The sequence below is a fragment of the Enhydra lutris genome, unplaced genomic scaffold (genome assembly GCF_002288905.1).
Source record: "Enhydra lutris kenyoni isolate GAN:26980312 unplaced genomic scaffold, ASM228890v2 scaffoldscaffold55, whole genome shotgun sequence".
NCBI classification, from domain to species: Eukaryota; Metazoa; Chordata; class Mammalia; order Carnivora; family Mustelidae; genus Enhydra; species Enhydra lutris.
This window is the reverse complement of record NW_019154139.1, coordinates 11,977,635-11,995,677: the sequence shown is the minus strand read 5'-3', so window position 1 is coordinate 11,995,677 and position 18,043 is coordinate 11,977,635. Positions and strand designations below refer to the sequence as shown.

General features: G+C 51.5%; 1 protein-coding gene across 1 annotated transcript; it reads left to right on the top strand.

The window, feature by feature from the left end:
• The first annotated feature begins 5,861 nt into the window (after nt 1-5,861).
• Nucleotides 5,862-14,875, top strand: LOC111157648 (apolipoprotein L6). The gene is made up of 5 exons (XM_022519252.1): nt 5,862-5,884; nt 8,342-8,423; nt 10,389-10,509; nt 12,449-13,280; nt 14,117-14,875. Exons 2-5 carry the CDS (start codon nt 8,360-8,362, stop codon nt 14,213-14,215), a joined length of 1,116 nt encoding a protein of 371 aa, XP_022374960.1. The 5' UTR covers nt 5,862-5,884; nt 8,342-8,359; the 3' UTR covers nt 14,216-14,875.
• The last annotated feature ends 3,168 nt before the right edge of the window (nt 14,876-18,043 follow it).

Sequence of the window (18,043 nt, the reverse complement as noted above, 5' to 3'; positions counted from 1 at the left end):
ACTATTGTGAATAATGCTGCTATGAACACGGGCGTGCAAATATCTCTGAGACTCGGCTTCTAATTCTTTTGGATATATAACCAGAAGTGGCATTGCTGGATTATATGGTAATTTCAGTTTTAGGTTTTGAGGAACCCCATGCTGTTTTCTGCATGGGTGGTGCCATTTTACTTTCCCACCAGCACCACATAAGGGTTCCAGTCTCCCCACATCCTTGCTAACACTTGTTTTCTCAAAAAAATTTTTTGAAGGTTTTACTTATTTATTTGAGTGCACGCTTGTGAGAGAGAAGACAAGCAGGGAGTGGGAAGAGGGGTAGAGCAAGAGGGGGAAGGAGACTCCCCACTGCGCAGAGAGCCCCATGCAGGACTTGATCTCAGGACCCCAGAATCATGACCTGAGCTGATGGCAAACGCTTAACCGACTGAGCCACCCAGGTGCTCCTGAAATTTTTTAATAATCGCCATCTTAACAGGTATAAGGGGGCAGGATCCTGTGGTGATGAGGAACCCAGCTGTTCCCTTGCTCATCTGCAGGAACCGACATGCCAGGGACTGCAAGAGAGTAGGGTGGACTTCTGTCTCACAGGATCCTTGCAAGCAACAGCCCATGTGCTATTTCTTCCAATAACCAAAGTGCAGAGCCCAGGAACCACTGGGTGGGGGGCAAGGGGCACCATCTGTCCCAAAATGTGGCTTCCCATCCCATGACTTGAGGCTCTACGTGTCTAGAGGTTTTGATATTCCTCCAAAGGGGGAATACGGTCACCAGTTTACTTAGTATTGTTCAGTTCAAGCTGAAAGTGTGAGCTGGCCTTTCCAACAGCACACGTAGCTTTATCAAGCTATCATTAACATACCATACATTCCACCCATCAAAAGGACACATTAGTGGTTTTTAATACATTCCTAGAGTTGGGCAACCACCAGATGTGTCTCCAGAACATCTTCTTATTTAAAATGATTTTATTCACTTATTTGACAGACAGAGATCACAAGTAGGCAGAGAGGCAGGCAGAGAGAGGGGGGGAAGCAGGCTTCCCGTGGCGCAGAGAGCCCAATGTGGGGCTCGATCCCAGGACCCTTAGATCATGATCTGAGCCAAAGGCAGAGGCTCAACCCACTGAGCCACCCAGGTGCCCATCTCCAGAATCACCTCCAAAAGAAACCCTACAGCCATGAGCAATCACTCTCCATTCCTCCCTCCCCTGGGCCCCCTGGAAGCCAGCATTCTCCTTTCTGTCTCTAGGCACTTGCCTACTCCGGAAACACCATATAAACGGAATGACACTCTGTGTGGTCCTCTGTGCCTGGCTGCTGTCACTCAGCATGACCTCAGGGTCCATCCATGTCGTAGTGTATGCCAGGACCTGATTCTTTGGTATTGCCAAGGAATATTCCATTGTACGGATGGAGACCATATGTTGTTTAGCCATTCACAAGGTGATGGGCACTGGGCTGTATGCACTCTTTGGCTGTTATGAATAATGTTGCTGTGAATATTCATGCTCAAGCTTGGGATACATGTTTTCATTTCTCTTGGGTATATACCTGGGATTGAAATTGCTGGATTATATGGTATTTCTATGTTTATCTCTTTTTTTTTTTTGGATCCTGAAGAAGATGGATTTACTTAACAAAATCCTAACTTTTCGGACCGATTCCATTTTTCTGACTTTTTAAAATCGAAGTGAAATACATAGGACATAGAATTAGCTAAGTTTTTAAAAATTTATTTATTTATTTTAGTGTGTGTCGGGGGGGACAGAGGAAGAGGGAGGGGGAGAATCCCAAGAAGACACCTGCTGACAGCAGACCCCAATGTGGGGCTAGATCTTACAACTCATTAGATCGTGACCTGAGCCGAAATCCTAAGTAAGACACTCAACTGACTGAGCCACCCAGGTGCCCCCGAATTAGGTATTTTAAAGCAAACAATTCAGTGTTCAGTACATTCGTTTTGGGGAGGTTTTGAAAAGATTTTATTTATTTATTTATTTGACAGAGAAAGAGAGAGAGAGAGAACGAGCACCAGTAGGAGAAGCAGCAGGCAGAGGGAGAGGGAGAAGCAGGCTTCCCCCCAAAGCAGGGAGCCTGCTGTGGGACTCAATCCCAGGACCTTGGGATCACAACCTGAGCTGAAAACAGACGCTTAACTGACTGAGCCACCCAGGTGCTCCAGGGTTTAGTACATTCGTAATGGGGTGCAACCATCACTTCTCCCTGGTTCCCGAATGTTTTCATCACCCCCAAAAGAAACCCCATGCCCATTAAGTGGTTACTCCCCAAGCCCTCTCCCTCCGGTCTCCCTGGCAACCACCAGCCTGCTTTGTGTCTCTATAAACTTAGCTGTTTTAGGTATTTCATGGAAATGGAATCATGCAACATGTGGCCTTTGGTGCCTGGTTTCCTTCATTTAGCAGCAGAAGACCTTGGGGGTTCATTTACATTTTAGTATGTGTCGGTACTTTATTCCTTTTTGTGGTGAATGAAATTCCATCTTATGTATATGCCATGATTTATGCGTCTACTCACCCACTGATGGCATTTTTACCTTTTTGAGGGACTTCTAGACTGTTTGGGAGGGACTGTTGTTGACAAAGGTGGTTGACTGTGTTTATCAAAGGAAGCAGGACCATTGCCAACATGCCCAGGGTGTCGTGGGGAGAAGGGTCCGTGCCCGCTTGCCCTACCATGGCTAGGGGGAAGCTGCTGGAAGGCTACCTCCCCCCTGTCCCCGATTCCGGGACACATGAAGCTTAGGGTCTGCCCTTCGGAAAGTACTCCAACGTGGTGAGGAGCTGGCTGAAGACAAGGGGATAAAACAATGGGTAATTAAAAGGAAAATCACCAACACCCGCCATGACCTTGAGCTAGTTCTTGTGAAGCCCTTGGAACAGCACCTGGCACATGGCAAGTGCTCGGTACATTCAAGCTGTAATGATCACTGCCATCATTTTTACTAATATTTTTGAAGCTGGCAACAACATCGTGAATGCCAGTTTCATAAAAAGATTATCACCAAAAGATTGCAACTCCCAGAGACCCTGGGTCCGTTGGGTAGATCATTGCCAGCAGATACAACCCCTGGGTGTGACTTCCGGTACAGCTCTTGGGGAGAAGCAGTGACATCCAGAGCTCTATCTGGGTTGTCCCATCTCATAAGGAAGGACTTCTTTAGTCCTAAACCTGGAAGGAGGGTGTGTGGGGGGTGGGCAGGGAGCACAGTGCAAAGGATGGGATACAGAGGACACCTGTTGCTTTTGCCTGCCCAGCATTCTTTCTTGGCCGATTTTAGGAACAGCGCCCCCTTCCTTTGGGTAACTGCCTCTGCTCTACCCCATAGGGTTCTGGTGGGCACACTGACCAAAAAACATGCTAACTGTACCTCCCAGCCTGTAGAGCCCAACTGTCTCTACCCCCGACTCCAGATTCCCGAGTTGGAATCCTACACCCCATGAGATAGTATTTGGAGGTGGGCCCTTTGGAAGGTGAACAGGTCACGAGGGTAGACACTTCAGCAGCGGGATGGGTACCCTTCTAAGAGACCCCCCCCACACACAGCTCCCTGGTCCCTTCCACAGGTGAGTGCAGGAGAAGTCAGCAGTGTGTAACCCCACAGTGGGTCCTCACCAGAACCCGCCCTTGCTGGTGTCACGAGCTCGGACTTCTGACCTCCATAACAGTGAGAAACTAGTGTCTGTTGTTGACAAGCCGTCCAGTCTGCAGTATTTTGCTATAGCAACCCCCAAAGGACCAAACCACACCCCAAAACACACCCGGTGACCTCCGCTGGGCCAACCAGATTCTCTCAAAGGATCACAATGGACGAGAAGGGGCAGGTGGCTGAGTTGTGACAGATCGAGCCTCCGGAGGCATCCTCCTGGGGGTAGGTTGCTGGCGGCCTGCTCCCTGCCCCTCTCCTAGGCCTGCTGGGTCCGCTGCACCTCTGAAGCTGGAGCTGCCTCGGGGGTGATCCAGAACATTCTTCAGTTACATTAGCTTGAATCAATCTCTAGGACTTGTGTTAGAAAAACTTAATCAAACCACAGTTCCAGGCAGCCCAGAAGTGTCTGGCCGTCAGCTCCCTAATTCTCCAGCACCAGCGACTGGAGCCAGGTCCCCAGTGGGCACGGCAACGAATTTGCCTAAACATTCACCCGCCGAGTAGCCAACTTTGCCCAAAACGGTGTGTTTGAAATCGCAAGAGACAGAGGGAGCTTCGGGTGAGTTTGTAGTCAGCAGGGTCGGGGCCCCCGAGGAAGGGGAGGTGAGGTTTACAAAATGAAGCCGCTCGGTGACAAACCACGTGTTTTCTGTGTCACCCCAGAAGCGGCACGTCCTGCACGTGACATTATTCTGCTCTCCCCGCGCCTCTTGGGGGTCTTGCATCACCAGCCCTGCTGTGGTAAACACCAGCCTGGTCCAGTGGCCAGCCTGGTCCCCGAGGAGGACCCTTGGTCCCTGGGGGAAGCCTCGGCATCTGGGTCCGTTGCCAGGGAGAGCCACAGGGAGGCCGGAGGGCGGCCGCCCCGGCTGGAGGACAGCCTCTGTCCAGAGTACGGGAGGCCAGGATTCTGGGGCACCTCAGACTCCTCCAAGTCCCAGCTCAGCAGCCCACCTGCCCCTCATCCCTCCTCCCTGCCCGGAGGGTCCAGAGGACACCCGCAGAGCCGGGGCTGGCTGCCTGGGCCACCCGGTCTGCCACCAACAGCCCCCAGTGTGGCCTCTGGAAGAGGGTGGGGGAGGGTTGGGGAGACAACCCAGGGCTTCTCGCCTTATCAACATGACCAAATGACACAGATTCCCCCCCCACCACACACACACACGGAGACACAGATCTCGGCACACAACGGCGTGGCAGGTCATTCCCACAGATACAGAGGCCAGAACTGGGTCTGCCGTTTCCTAGCTGTGTGGCCACAGGGGAGCCACTGACGTCCACGCCCCGGGGTCTCAGTTTCCCCAGCTGTAATGCAGGAGAGTCACAACCACAGTCCTGTATCTCAAACCTTTGGGGCCCATTGTGTTTCAGAGTTGCCCATGGTTTGGATTCAGGGGAAGGTTTCGGAAATGCTTCTCAACCCCCTCGCCGCCCTGATCGGTCACATGCTACTATTTCTCCAGATAGCCACGAATATGCAAATGAAGCAGGAAACTCAAAAACCATGTCTTTACCCCCCGCCCGGGGGGGGGGTCAGGGTCAGGTCCCTCCACCACCCAAATTACGAAGACACATCTCGGTCTTCAGCGACTTCGGCAATTCACAGTTACAGGTTCGAGACATCAGCCCTCGCCTGTCCCCCAGCTCGGAGGGTAGGAGAATGACGTGACAGCACCCACAGCGGCCACCGGTGACGCCTTGGCGGGGCGCTCTGTCCACACTGGGCACTGAGGGGCTCCTCCCCACAGCTCGGGGCCGCAAGAGCTGTATTGATACCCATTTCACAGCTGCGGAATCGAGGCCAAGGGCCGTTGAGAAACAGTTCGCCGTGGACCGAGTCCTCGCCTTGCTGGACACTGTCTTTGCGCCTGGCACACCGCGAGGACAGAGCGGCGGGGGCTGGGGCCTCTGCCTACGGTTGCGCCGCTTTCCTTCACTACAAGGGCTAGAAGAGAAAGAGGTAAACAAGGAAAACAAAAGTGAAAACCATTTCTCCGTAAGCCCTGCTCTTGCGGGAAGTGTTGTTTCAGTTTGTGCCATTTCTGTGCCCACGAAGCTCGGATCCAAGTTCTCAGCTGACTCAGAAGAGGCCAAGTAGAGCCTCGGGCTTTCCCCCGAGGGGGGGTGGAATCCTGCTGGAAAACCAGCAGAACCTGCTGGAGACTCTGCGTTGCACATCAGTCCCCCCGCAGCACCCCACCAGACCAGAGGCCCCGGAGAGGTGAGGACAGGGCACGGGATGGGGGTCCTTCTCCCCCTGGGCCCCCGAAGCCTCAGTGAGACAGCCCGGCGGCGGAGGAGGGGGGCTGTAGGCACTTGGCTGGGGACAAAGGTCTGGGACCAGGGCCACGGGGGCTCATGTCCCGGTCTTGCCAGGGCTCCGGCCTCGGGAAAGGCCTGAAGCTCAACTTTTTTGATCTTAAATCAGGGTAGGACTTGCTCCTCCTGGGCTGTTTGAAGTTTAAACGGAAACAAGATTACGAAGGTGATAGGACAGACCAGAATACACCTCCCCTCTTCCAGCTGGGGACCCCCCACAACAGGAGCTAGACCAGAGGGTCAGTCCCCAGAGTGTAGGAGTCCTCGCTGGTGACCCGTGTTTCCCATGAGGGTCATCCTTGGCGAAAGAAAGAGGCTGAGTGACTTGTTTCCAAAGTGCAAAGACAACCAGCAGGGTTCCTGGGACTGTAGGTTTATTGGGGGGAGGGGGTAGACTTGGAGAAGGGAGAATGCTTCCCTGTTGTATCTGCGTGTTTGGCTGTTTCTTTCTTTCTTTCTTTTTTTTTTTAAATAGACTTCATATTTTATTTATTTTTTTAAAGATTTTATTTATTTATTTGGGAGAGAGCAAGAATGAGAGAGAGAGAGAGAGAGCATGAGAAGGGGGAGGGTCAGAGGGAGAAGCAGACTCCCTGCTGAGCAGGGAGCCCTATTCGGGATTCGATTCCGCGACTCCAGGATCATGACCTGAGTTGAAGGCAGTCGCTTAACCAACTGAGCCACCCAGACACCCCTAGACTTCATATTTTAGAATAGTTTTAGATCTACAGCAAAAGTGAGGGGAAAGGACAAATTTCCCATACACCCCCTGGCTCCCTCTTCTCCCCCTATGCACAGCTCCCCCCCATCAACATCCTAGACCAGAGCGGGACACATGTCAGAGCTGGTGAGCTTACACTAACACACCATTATATCCCAGAGTCCATAGTTTCACTGGGTTTCTCTCTTGGTGCTGTATACTTTATGGGTTTGGGCGAATGTATAATGAGGTGGGTTCATCCACCATTACAGAATCTGGAAGAGTAGTCTCCTGCCCGAAAAATCCTCCGTGCTCTATTAACCACTCCCTCCCCCCAGCTCCCGGCAACCACAGCTCTTTTTATTGTCCCCAGAATTATGCCTTTCCGGAATGCCCTATAGCTGGAATCACACAGAACGGTTTTTCAGGCTGGCTACTTTCACTTAGTCATATGCATTTAAGGTTCCCCCAGGTTTTTCCATGGCTTGATAGCTCCTTTCTTACAGTGCTGGTTAATACTCCTTAATCTGGCTGGACCACTGTTTGCTTACTCACTACTCAAAGATATCTTGGTGCTCTCCAAGTTTTGGCAATTATGAATATAGTTGCTATAAATACCTGCGAGCAGATTTTTGTGTGGACACAAGTTTTCAAGTCCTTTGGGTAAATATCAAGGAATGTGATTGCTGGACCGCATGGTCAGGGTATGTTTAGTTTCCTAAGAAATTCGGAACCGTCTTTCAAAGTGTCTTTGTATTCCCGCCAGCAATCCGTGAGGGTAACTGTCTCTCCATATCTATCCTCACCAGCATCTGGGGTTGTGATGTTCTGGATTTTAGCCATTCCAATAGGTGGATGCTATGGTATTTTTAAGTTTTCATTTCAAGATAATGGTAGATTCACATGCAGTTGTAAGAAATAATACAGGGAGAACCTATGTAAGCCCTTTACTCGGATTCCCTGGTGTAAGGTTTTGCAACATTGTCCTAGGGTAGCACAACTGGGAAATTGACATTGATACAAACCACGGACTTATTCAGAGTCCACCAGCTTGACTCCCACTGGAGTGTGTGTGTGTGTGTGTGTGTGCGTGCGTGCATGTGTGTGAGCATGTGTGTGTATTTAGTTCTAGGCAATTTCCTCCCATGTATAGATTCGTGTGGTTAACGCGAGAATTAAGATACCCAACAGTCCCACCATATAGAGCCCTTAACCTACCCTTCATAGACACGGCTACCTTCCTGGGCTGCTCGAACTTTGTCTATTCTAGTTTTAACTTTTCTGGGTCACTGTACTTCAGATCTATCTCCTATAAGCCATGTATGTGGTTGGTTTTGCTTTCTAAATGGATATCAGGGTCTTTTCCTTTCGATAGAGGATATTTATCCTGTTTATAATTGCAGAAAGTGTAGGACCTCCTGCATTTATTTATTGGGGTTGGTATTTTCCTCAACATTTATTTATTTATTTGGGGTTAGCATTTTCCTAGCTAGTTCACAGAGAAGGAAAAATAAACAGCAGTGAGTTAATTTTCTTGAAATTTCAGAATTGGTAAGTGGCAGAGGGGGACTTCCAATCCCCTTTACCACACTGTCTCTATATTAACGATAGGTCGGTTTCCTCCTCTGGAAGGTTAAAACAATATCTCTTCCCAGCCAGACTCCCTGTTCTTCTGATATGGAAAAGAGCAGAGACGCCCTTCTGAGCTTCACAGTAGCAGAGATCCTTGAAATCTGCCAAGGTAAGCTTTCCTCCATCCCAGCCATTTTCGTTAGAAGGTAAAGCAGAATCCACGGATGTCTTTGTAAGAGGAAGATGGGAAGGAGAATGCCTCCCAGAACATTTAAAAATACAAAGATACACCAGATGTGGCTTCCAAAATGTCAAATTCTTTGTTCTCCTTGTACGTCACCCACTGTTCCTTCTCCACTTCTTGCTGCTTTCTTGTCTTCTTCCTGGGCTTACCTGTCGGGGTACTCCGGACCTCAGTCATGGACCACACTTGACCTTTACCAGTACTTTCTTCCTATGGTTCTTATGCAATTTCATGGCTTTAAGTACTTTCTATACAGATGGCTCCCAGATTGAATCTCCCAACCAGAACAGGGATCCTCTATCCAGCACCGCTTGGATGTCTAATGGGCACGTCCAACTTAACCCACCCCAAACTGAAGTCTATTTCCTGCCCGAAAACCTCGACCCTTCCCATCTCAGGAAATAAAATCTTCCCTGTAACAGTCCTTGATGCCCCAAATTTGACTCAGCCTGAAGTCATCCTGGCCTCTGCTCTCCCACGTCCCATGTCCCCTGAGGAATCCCGGGGCTTCCTGCAAACACAGTCTCTCTCATTGGTCTGCTAGTCTCATCCAAGTGGCTGTCCTCTCTTGCTCTAACCACCACAACAGCTTCTAACTGGTCTCCTTGCTTTCTGTCTTGCAAATCTGGAGTCTCTTTTCCAATCATCTAAGTTAGATCAAGGCCACTGCTAGCCCATTCAGTGCCCTGGAGCTTAGTGAAAAAGTCCACCCAGCCTGCGAGTGGATATAACTCTGAGGTTACATTCTTTACAATGGGGCACCTGGGTGGCTTAGTTGGTTGAGTGTCTGCCTTTGGCTCAGGTCATGATCCCAGGGCCCTGGGTTCGAGTCCTGCGTTGGGCTGTCTACTCATTGGGAAGTCTGCTTCTCCCTCTCCAACTCAAATAAATAAATAAAATCTTTTTAAAAATGGATAGCAACTCTGTGCAAGCAAGCACGCACCCAATCGAAGTGCTCCCTTCTCTAGATAAGACGTAGCACCCCCGCCATCCCTGGCCCCCAGGTCTCAACACTTGGCAAGTAGATGGATTTCAGACCCCACCTGTATGCGCTGGCAGGATTTTTTGCAGTCCTCACACTATTAATAGAATATAAAATGTCTGTTGGAATGTAATTTATACAAAGGGACCTTGTAAGTTGTTGCCATGCTCTGTGAAATGAATTTTAATCAATATAATCAATTCATTCATCATAGTCAATGACCAGAAACAACCCAAACATGTCAATCGACGGAAGAACAGATCAACAAATTGTAGTGTATTTGTTTATTTGAGAGAAAGAGAGAGGAGCGAGGGAGAAGGGCAAGCAGACTCCCCACTGAGCTTGGAGCCCAACGTAGGGCTCGATCTCACCACCCTGAGATCATGACCTGAGCTGAAATCAAGAGTCCGATGCTTAAGCGGCTGGGTCACCCAGGCGCCCTGCAGTGTATTTATAGAATGAAACGCTCCATAGCAATCATTTTTAAAACCAGTGATACCCGCAACAGGAGCGAATTTCACACACACTAAGTTGAGTGACAGAGGCCAAACAAACAAATGACTCCATTTATATAAAGTTTAAGAACAAGCGAACTGATAATGGTTATGGAAGACTGGTTACCCCCCGGGGTGGGGTGAGTACGACTGCGAGTGGGTCAAAGAAAGCTGCTTTCCTACATCTTGATCAGGGCGGTGATTCCTCGGGTATGTGGCTACGTGACAGATTCTTGAGCTGAGGACTTGACTTTCTGTGCGTACTGCACTAAAGCAACTGCGGGCAGTAGTTTGCAAATATTTAGTACGTTGCCAGTATTTCATTACCATTTTGATTTTACGTAACCTGAAATCCTGAGGCGTATCTTGAAATTCACAAGGTTTCCTGGCACCTGCGGTAACCTTGTTTTCCAGGTGTGCAAGCAGAACATCGTGTGACCCCCGAGCACGCCTCTAATCCTCCCATGGACCAAAAGAGCTCAACTTTGGGGTGGCAGGAGCCTCTGGACGACGAGGCAGGGACGGAATGCCCGAGGTAATGGGGAGGGCTTTGTCCCTGGGGAGGGCGGCTCCAGCTGAAACGCTCCAGGCATCCTCCTGATATCCACAGGGGAACGAGTACTCCACGGCCAAGCTGCGTGTTTTGGAGAGAAGGCCAGATCCGTCAGGTGCCCGACATCGGGCAGTAGGCCCGGAAAGGCAGAAACTGCCCCGCTTCTGGGGTGGGGCCCACGTGGGTGCAGCCGTTACCGAAAGAGCCCGTTGGTGTCACCACATGGAAGGAGCCTGGCCCTGGGGGGCCACTCCGCAGCCGACACCCCCCACCACAAACTTCGAGTACAATGTGGACAGTCCACCTGAGTCCGCTGAGTGAGCCGGGGAAGCCGTCTGCGAGGCGGTGGCTTCTGGAGGGGGACGGCCACGCTGCACCTGTCAGCCAGCCCTGGGGCCCTGTGAGGAAGCGCGGTGGCGGGAAGTCCACATCGGAGACGTTTGGGCTCATTCGAAAGCACAAGAAGCCCAGCACCTGTTCTCTCTCAGCTACACTAAGACAAAACTTGGCAGGGACACAAAGTGGGGCTGTCTGTTCCTGCACCTCCTTGTCCTTTTGTCTCCTTGTCCCCACTCACCCTGAGGAAACACAAGGGCAGGGATGGCCTGACTGTGGCATCCGCAAAGGGTAGGGGTCCTCAGCAGTGTCCCCTCTCCTGGCCTTCATCCCTTCCCCCTTTGCCCTGCGAGCCCCCAGCAGCCTTCTGCACTGTGAACTGATTTACAGCAGGTGATTAACTGATCACGGGGCCTGAGTACGTTCGTTACTATCGCTAAGGGGTTTCCTTGGAAGTATATTTGGTTTTTCACCTTTTCCATTGAGAAATTACATATGTGTGTGTGTGAAGAGAGAGAGAGATTGAAAGGTATATGCATATAGCCTCCGGTGGGGAACTCCTGACATCGGCTGACAGAGGAGAGAGAGGCAACCCAGGGGGGCGGTGGGCTCCGAGCTCCATCTCCACCTTGCACGTCTCTTTGGGCGAGTCCCGTTTCCTCTCTGGGCTTCTGTTCCCTCTGATGACAAGTAAAGGCAGTAGCTTGGACCCTGGGGTTCCTTCCAGTTCTGATTCTCTCCTCTAGGCCGGTGAGTGCCATCACCGGGCCTCCTAAGCTCTCGCCCTGGAGATGCACCAATGGTCCTCGGCATGAGGAAAGTGCCCGGAGGAATAGGCTTGTTCTTCCCCGACACTGCTATCCCATAAAGGCCAAACTCTGCTGGGGTGACGAAGATCCCTTAATACTTTGTACTGTGAGACCCCCGGGGAAGAGAGGCCCTTTGTCCCTGACATCTTCCATGAAGGACCCATCCTATCTGTCATCCAATAAAGCTGGCCAAGTGCCGAGGAGAACCTTCGGAATATTAGTGATAATTTACCTCACCCCTCTCAGTGTTCAACCCCAGAAGGAAGCAAAGGCCACTGCGGAAGCCGAACTCGAGGTCATGGCGGTGTAGGCTACGTTGCACAATGTGGCCTCTCCTCCCTCTGACTCACCTCCACCTGGTCTCCTCTTTCTCCTGCTTTCCCTACACCAGTCCCCCCATTAGTCCCAGCTTCTTTATTTTGTCTCCGTTCTCAGCATTCCCTCACTGCCCCTCCTGGGTGTCAGTCTCTTTGAATAAAGCTGCACGCGCCCCTCGGGTCTAATCCACTTTCTCCATCTCTTAGGCAAGGCTCTGTTTCTCCCATTTGTCCCTCCAGAAACCGCTCTTATGTGTTTCTTCTCTTCATAGAAGCTACGGCTCCCAACAATGCTCTGGGACTCCCCCATGGTCAGGTGAGAGGTGACAGAGGTATCAGGGAGACGCAGGAAGGATTCAAGACTGGCAAGAACATCCAGAAACCGCAGTGGGCCTGACTGAGAATGTGACTTTCCCATCTGAGAGACTCAAGCAAAACCTTTATTTTGCTCACCCACAGGGACCAGGAGGACATTCTTCTGTGTGAAGGTGTGCAGCAACAAGATAAGGACCTGTCGGCTGAAGAAACAATATTTTTGAAGGAGTTTCCCATCTTCAAAGAGGAGCTAGAAGTGGAAATTAGAGAGCTCCATGCCCTTGCAGATGACATAGACACAGCCCACAGAACAGTCACCAAGGCCAACATGGTGGCCACCTCCATCACTGTGGTCTCAGACGCCATGAGCATCCTGGGTCTGGTCCTCGCGCCAGCAACAATAGGAGGAAGTCTTGTGCTCTCTGCCGCTGGTAAAGCTCTGGGGACAGCAGCCGGCCTCACCAGCATCTTCACTGACGTTATGGAACACTTCCAGAATCAAGAAGCTCAAACCCGGGCCAGCAGCCTAGAGTTCACCTGTGACCACGAGGTCAAGGAGGCTCAGGGAAAGGTCTTCCATGCCATGAGTGTCGGAAAGAAGGCCTTCAATTGCGGAAGTAACATCAGGAATGTCAAGAGGAACATATGTGCCTTTCAGGCGGCCAGAGCCCACCCACGCCTGGCCACTGCCGCCAAGCGTCTCCTGACCACCCGCCAACTCTCGGCCCGAAGGAGCAGGCAGGTGCAAAGGGTCTTTAAGGGCACAGAGGTGCTGTTAAAGAAAAGTGCTCGCGTGCTGTGTGGTGCTGTGACTGGCTTCTCCCTCTGCCAGGACATGGTCACCCTCCTGAGCGACTGGAGGCAACTGAAGGAAGGAGCAAGAACCAAGATGGCGGAAGAGCTGAGGGCCCATGCTTGGGAGCTGGAAGACCAGCTGACAGAACTCACTCAGCTCTACGAGAGCCTTCAGCAGCAGGTGACACTGCCGCGTCCCTCGTGGGTAGGGCTGGAGGGAGGCGGGGAGAACTAACCGGGGCTTATGGGTACCAAGATTTAAGGAGAGGTTGTTAAGGGAGCTGGTGCGCACGCGCGCGCGCGCGCGCGTGTGTGTGTGTGTGTGTGTGTGTGTGTGTGGTTTTCTTGGATGTTCCTGAGGATGTGGCACACCTGGTGGCCCAGGAAGGGGGCGTCCAAATGACATCAGGGACCTCTCGATGATAATGGCACCTGTCTTGGACAGACCTGGTCATGGCTTCTATTTCTGTCTCAATGCTCCTGGAGGTCCATGTGCTGGAAACAGGGTCCTCCCAGGTGTGCAGAAGAGGCCACTGAGCCACAGGGAGTGTCGCAGACTGAAATGTATGCCCGAACCTTCACAGGTTGAAGCCGTCAGCCCCAGAGGGGCTACAACTGGGACTGCAACTGGGACTGACTCAGGTCCTAGGAAGGGGTGATCCTATGAGACTGGTGTCCTTCTAAGAGGAGGAGGGAATACAGGAGGGCTCTCTCTCTCTCTCTGCCTATGCCCACACAGAGGGAAAGTCCGTGAGAAGACACGGTGAGAAGGTGACCGCCTGCAGAGCCGGGGGGAGGGCCCACCAGAAACCCAACTGGCTGGAGCCTCCAGGACTAGGAGAAATTCCGCTAGGCCAGCACCAGCTGTCGGAGACTGGGAGCTTCTGTGACTCGCAGCTGGGGGTGGCGGAGTCAGGATACCAAGCCAGGAAGCCTGCCGGCAGAGGCAGCACACAGAGCCGCCCGCCAGGCTGCCCCGAGCGCCCTCCAGTGACTGGTGTTTTTGTTTCTTTACAGAACCTCTTGCAAGAGAAAAGGCCCAGGATCTCATCTTCAGAAGGAGCTGGGGGTCTCTGGCTCCGCCCCCAGGCAGGTGTGGTGACAGAAGAGGATTAGGGCGGGCTGAGTCCAGGCACCTCTGAGCAGAATTAAAGGGGACAGGGTAGGGACAGGCTGGATTGGCAGAGGCGATGCCTGGAGACTTAGCCACCAGGAGGTCAAACTGTGGCCTGAGGGCGCCGTCAGTGAGTGATTGTGGCGAGGTCCGCCTGTCCTGCCTGTCCTTCGCCACGTTGCTTCTTCACTGTCCCCCATCCCTTCGCTCGGGCGCTGCCTCATTCCCGCTGCTTCTCCTGTGTCCCACTCCCTCACGTGCACACAGTAGGTCTGCATGAAGCATGTAGCGATTCGTGTGGGCTCTATATCCCACGCAGAGGACAGGACAAGAGGGTCCCTGAGGTGAGGGACACCTCGAGCTCACCTTTCCGTGGCCCCGGCTGCCTGCTGTGCTCCTCCCTTCCCCATCAGAGGTAACGCTGGGTGAGACCGGGGTTTGCACTCACTGGATCCTGCTCGACCAGATTCCATCCGGAAGGAGAGAGGCCCAGGAGCCCTCCTCTCCTCCCCAAGTTCAGAGCAACTTAGGATGTCCTCGGAATCTGCAAAGACCTCTCCAGGCTTCCCAAATCACCTGTCTTCAACCTACTTCTTTCTTATGTTTTAGCTACTATTTTGAAAGCAGTGCATGGACATTAAATTCAAGTTTTTAAAAATCAGGCAGGGGCACCGGGTGGCTCAGTTGATTAAGCGTCTGCCTTCAGTTAAGGTCATGATCCCAGGGTCCTGGGATCGAGTTTCGTATTTGGCTCCTTGCTCAAGGGGGAGTCTGCTTCTCCTTCTCCCTCTGCCTGCCACTCCCCCTCTTTGTGCTCTCTCTCTATCAAATAAATAAATAAAATCTTTAAAAAATAATAAAATAAAATTCAGGCAAGTAAAACATAAGAGTTATGTTTGAAATTTTTAAAAAAGATTTTATTTATTTATTTGAGAGAGTGAGAGAGAGCAGGAGCAGGGGGAGTGGGAGAAAGAGAAGCAGACTCCCCGCTGATCAGGGACCTCGATGTGGGGCTCGATCCTAGGACTCTGGGATCATGACCTGAACCGAAGGCAGACTCCTAACTGATTGAGCCACCCAGGCACCACATAAGGGTTAGAAATAATGCATGAACCAAGGGTGATGGTTGTTGGCAGTCTGGCATAGAATTTCCATCCTGTGCTTCTCTTGCTTTGGGGTGTTCAAGTGTTCAAGCCTTCCATACTTGTCCTGAGACTGCCCACTGGGGACCCTCCCTCAAGATTCATACTAGATTTTTTCCTACAACCCAGAGTTTTCTCTCTCTCATTCTCAATTCCCTCATTTGCTCACAGATCTAGAACTTTCTGTGTTGCTGTTTCCACTTGGCAATATTTTCCTACCATTCTCTATTTCACTCAGTTTTTACTGATTTTTTTTTAATGTTACAAAATATTCTCTTGATTATATATGCAATCGTTTAAATTAGACACGTGTTAGTCATCACTTCCCATTTTAGGTAGCCAAAGGCTACCTACAACTGGCTTACACAAAAAAGGGAGGTTATTGATTCGTGCTTAAGACAACTTAGGGGTAGAGCAAGTTTCAGGTGTGTCTGGATAGAGGATAAAAATGATGTCATCAGGTCTTTGTCTTTCCATGGCAACCTGATGACAGGCCTCATCAGGTTCAGAAAAGAGCCCCTCCAACAACTCCCTACCCCCCACCCCCGCCCCCCAGTGCTGTCCTTCCAGTTGGGTGCTCCCAAGAGAAGAGGAGCCAGGCAGAGGTCCAGAGACCACTCTGATTGGTCAGGACTGGGTCACATGCCTTTACTGTGCCAGAGGCTGGCCTGAGCGGTAGGCACTATGGGGTCCGCGAATGGAGAAAGGAGGCAAGAGATGAAGAGCAGCCCGGGCTGCACTGATTGCCCTCCTCTTTCAGGAACATTTAGATTATTTCAAAAAATTTTTATGCAGGGGCACCTGGGTGGTTCAGTGGGTTAAAGCCTTTGCCTTCAGTTCAGGTCATGATCCTAGGGTCCTGGGATGGAGACCGGAGTCGGGCTCTCTGCTCTCCGGGGAGGCTGCCTCCCCCTTTCTCTCTGCCTGCCTCTCTGCCTACTTATGATCGCTGTTTGTCAAATAAATAAATAAAATCTTAAAAAAAATTTTTTATGCATAGTGGTAAAATGACTATCTGTGTGCCAAAAGCTTGTTGCATGATTATTACGACTTCTTTTTTTAAAATAAAGTCCCTGAATTGGGGTCCCTGGATAAAGAAGGACCCTATAAAGGGAAAGGGGGAGTCTCTACCTACCCCCCCAATACAGTAGTGAAATATATCATGGGAAACAGGAAAGATTTAAAGAGTGGAGGGGAGGGACGCCTGGGTGGCTCAGTTGGTTAAGCAGCTGCCTTCGGCTCAGGTCATGATCCCAGCGTCCTGGGATCGAGTCCCACATCGGGCTCCTTGCTCATCAGGGAGCCTGCTTCTTCCTCTGCCTGTGCCTGCCATTCTGTCTGCCTGTGCTTGCTCTCTCTCCCTCTCTCTCTCTGACAAATAAATAAATAAAATCTTTAAAAAAAAAAAAAAAAGAAAAGAAAATAAAGAGTGGAGGGGAAAGGGAGCCATTGTCCCCATCTCAGGCCAGAGCCTGCCAGTCCCGTTTCCCACCCCTTCCCCTCGCGGGCTTAGACGGTCGCCATGCCATGTCTGAGCCACTGCGCTTCCTGCTTTTGCTGTTCTCGCTGCCTCTCAGAAGTTCTTCACGAGCAGAAAGAGGACAGAAAAACTCTCTGAAGGCCTGAGATACGTGGGAAGCCACTTTAGATTTCCAAGTAAACATGACCGTGTAGAGACGGTTCCCATCAGAAGCCTGATTTAGGGCCCTCCGCGCATGCGCCATGCCGTGTACACCTGCTTTGCGAACGGGCCCCGGGCAGGAAAGCCATCTTGTCCTTGAGATGCCCTTCACGGCTCCTCGTGCCCGCATTCCTTTCTGGTAAACCCAGGATTCCTGCCTGCATGCGAATCTGTCATGGTTAGAGCTTTTACAAGATGTAAGTAAGGCGGAACCCCTGTAGACACGGTTCATTCTCCGGAGCACGCTCTTCCCTGTGAAGAGGCTTTCCCAGGCCGCTGTCCTTCCCGACTCCGGCTCCAATAAGCCTCTCCTTCTGCCTTCTAGAGGTTCTAAAAGATGTGTTCGTTGTGCGTCCACAGGAAGTGAATAAACAGTTTTCTCCACGTTTAATATCGTGCACGAGCATCCTCATGGCGCTAAAGGCGCGCTCTCCATAATCATCCCGAGCCCAGAACAGGGCGTCCCTCCGCGGGGGCTTTCGTTTCTTCCCTGGACTGTCTGGGAGGAAACGGAAAAGAGTGAGTTAGAGTGGAGATCGGAGAGCCGCCTGCGACCCTCGGTTGCCTGCTTCGGTGTCCGCGTTCTGGTGCGTGAGCCCCGAGGTGAGGCCGGAGTGAAACCCGGGGATCCGTGCGGGCGTGCAGGTGCAGTGCCCACTGTGGGCAGACGTGACAGAAATGCCCGTCCTTACCACGGCTGGCCATCCGTGCTGCTCAGGGGGACCCCACCCGACTCCTGTCCTCTCTCTAACAGCTTGAGCGCGGTTCTTTGTGGGGGGCCCAGGAGTCCTGAGAAGCCGATGGGATCTGAGATGTAATCTCTCTGTCAAAGAAAACGCACACGATCGCACGGTTAGATGAGAACGGAGCCAACAGCTGTCAGGTGCCCCTCGATGCCGCCATGGACACAAGCTCCAGGCTTTTCCAAGATGCTGGGCCTCCCAAAGTGGCCGATGAATTTGTCCTGCCCGTTCTGAGGTCGGTGACAGCAGCAAAAAGGAGATCAA

Excerpts from the sequence above, each read along its gene's own strand:
- LOC111157648 (XM_022519252.1), top strand. The coding sequence starts at position 8,360 with ATGGAAAAGAGCAGAGACGCCCTTCTGAGCTTCACAGTAGCAGAGATC. Across the intron at positions 8,424-10,388 it reads GATCCTTGAAATCTGCCAAG|GTGTGCAAGCAGAACATCGT; the intron begins GTAAGCTTTCCT and ends CTTGTTTTCCAG. Across the intron at positions 10,510-12,448 it reads GCAGGGACGGAATGCCCGAG|GGACCAGGAGGACATTCTTC; the intron begins GTAATGGGGAGG and ends GCTCACCCACAG.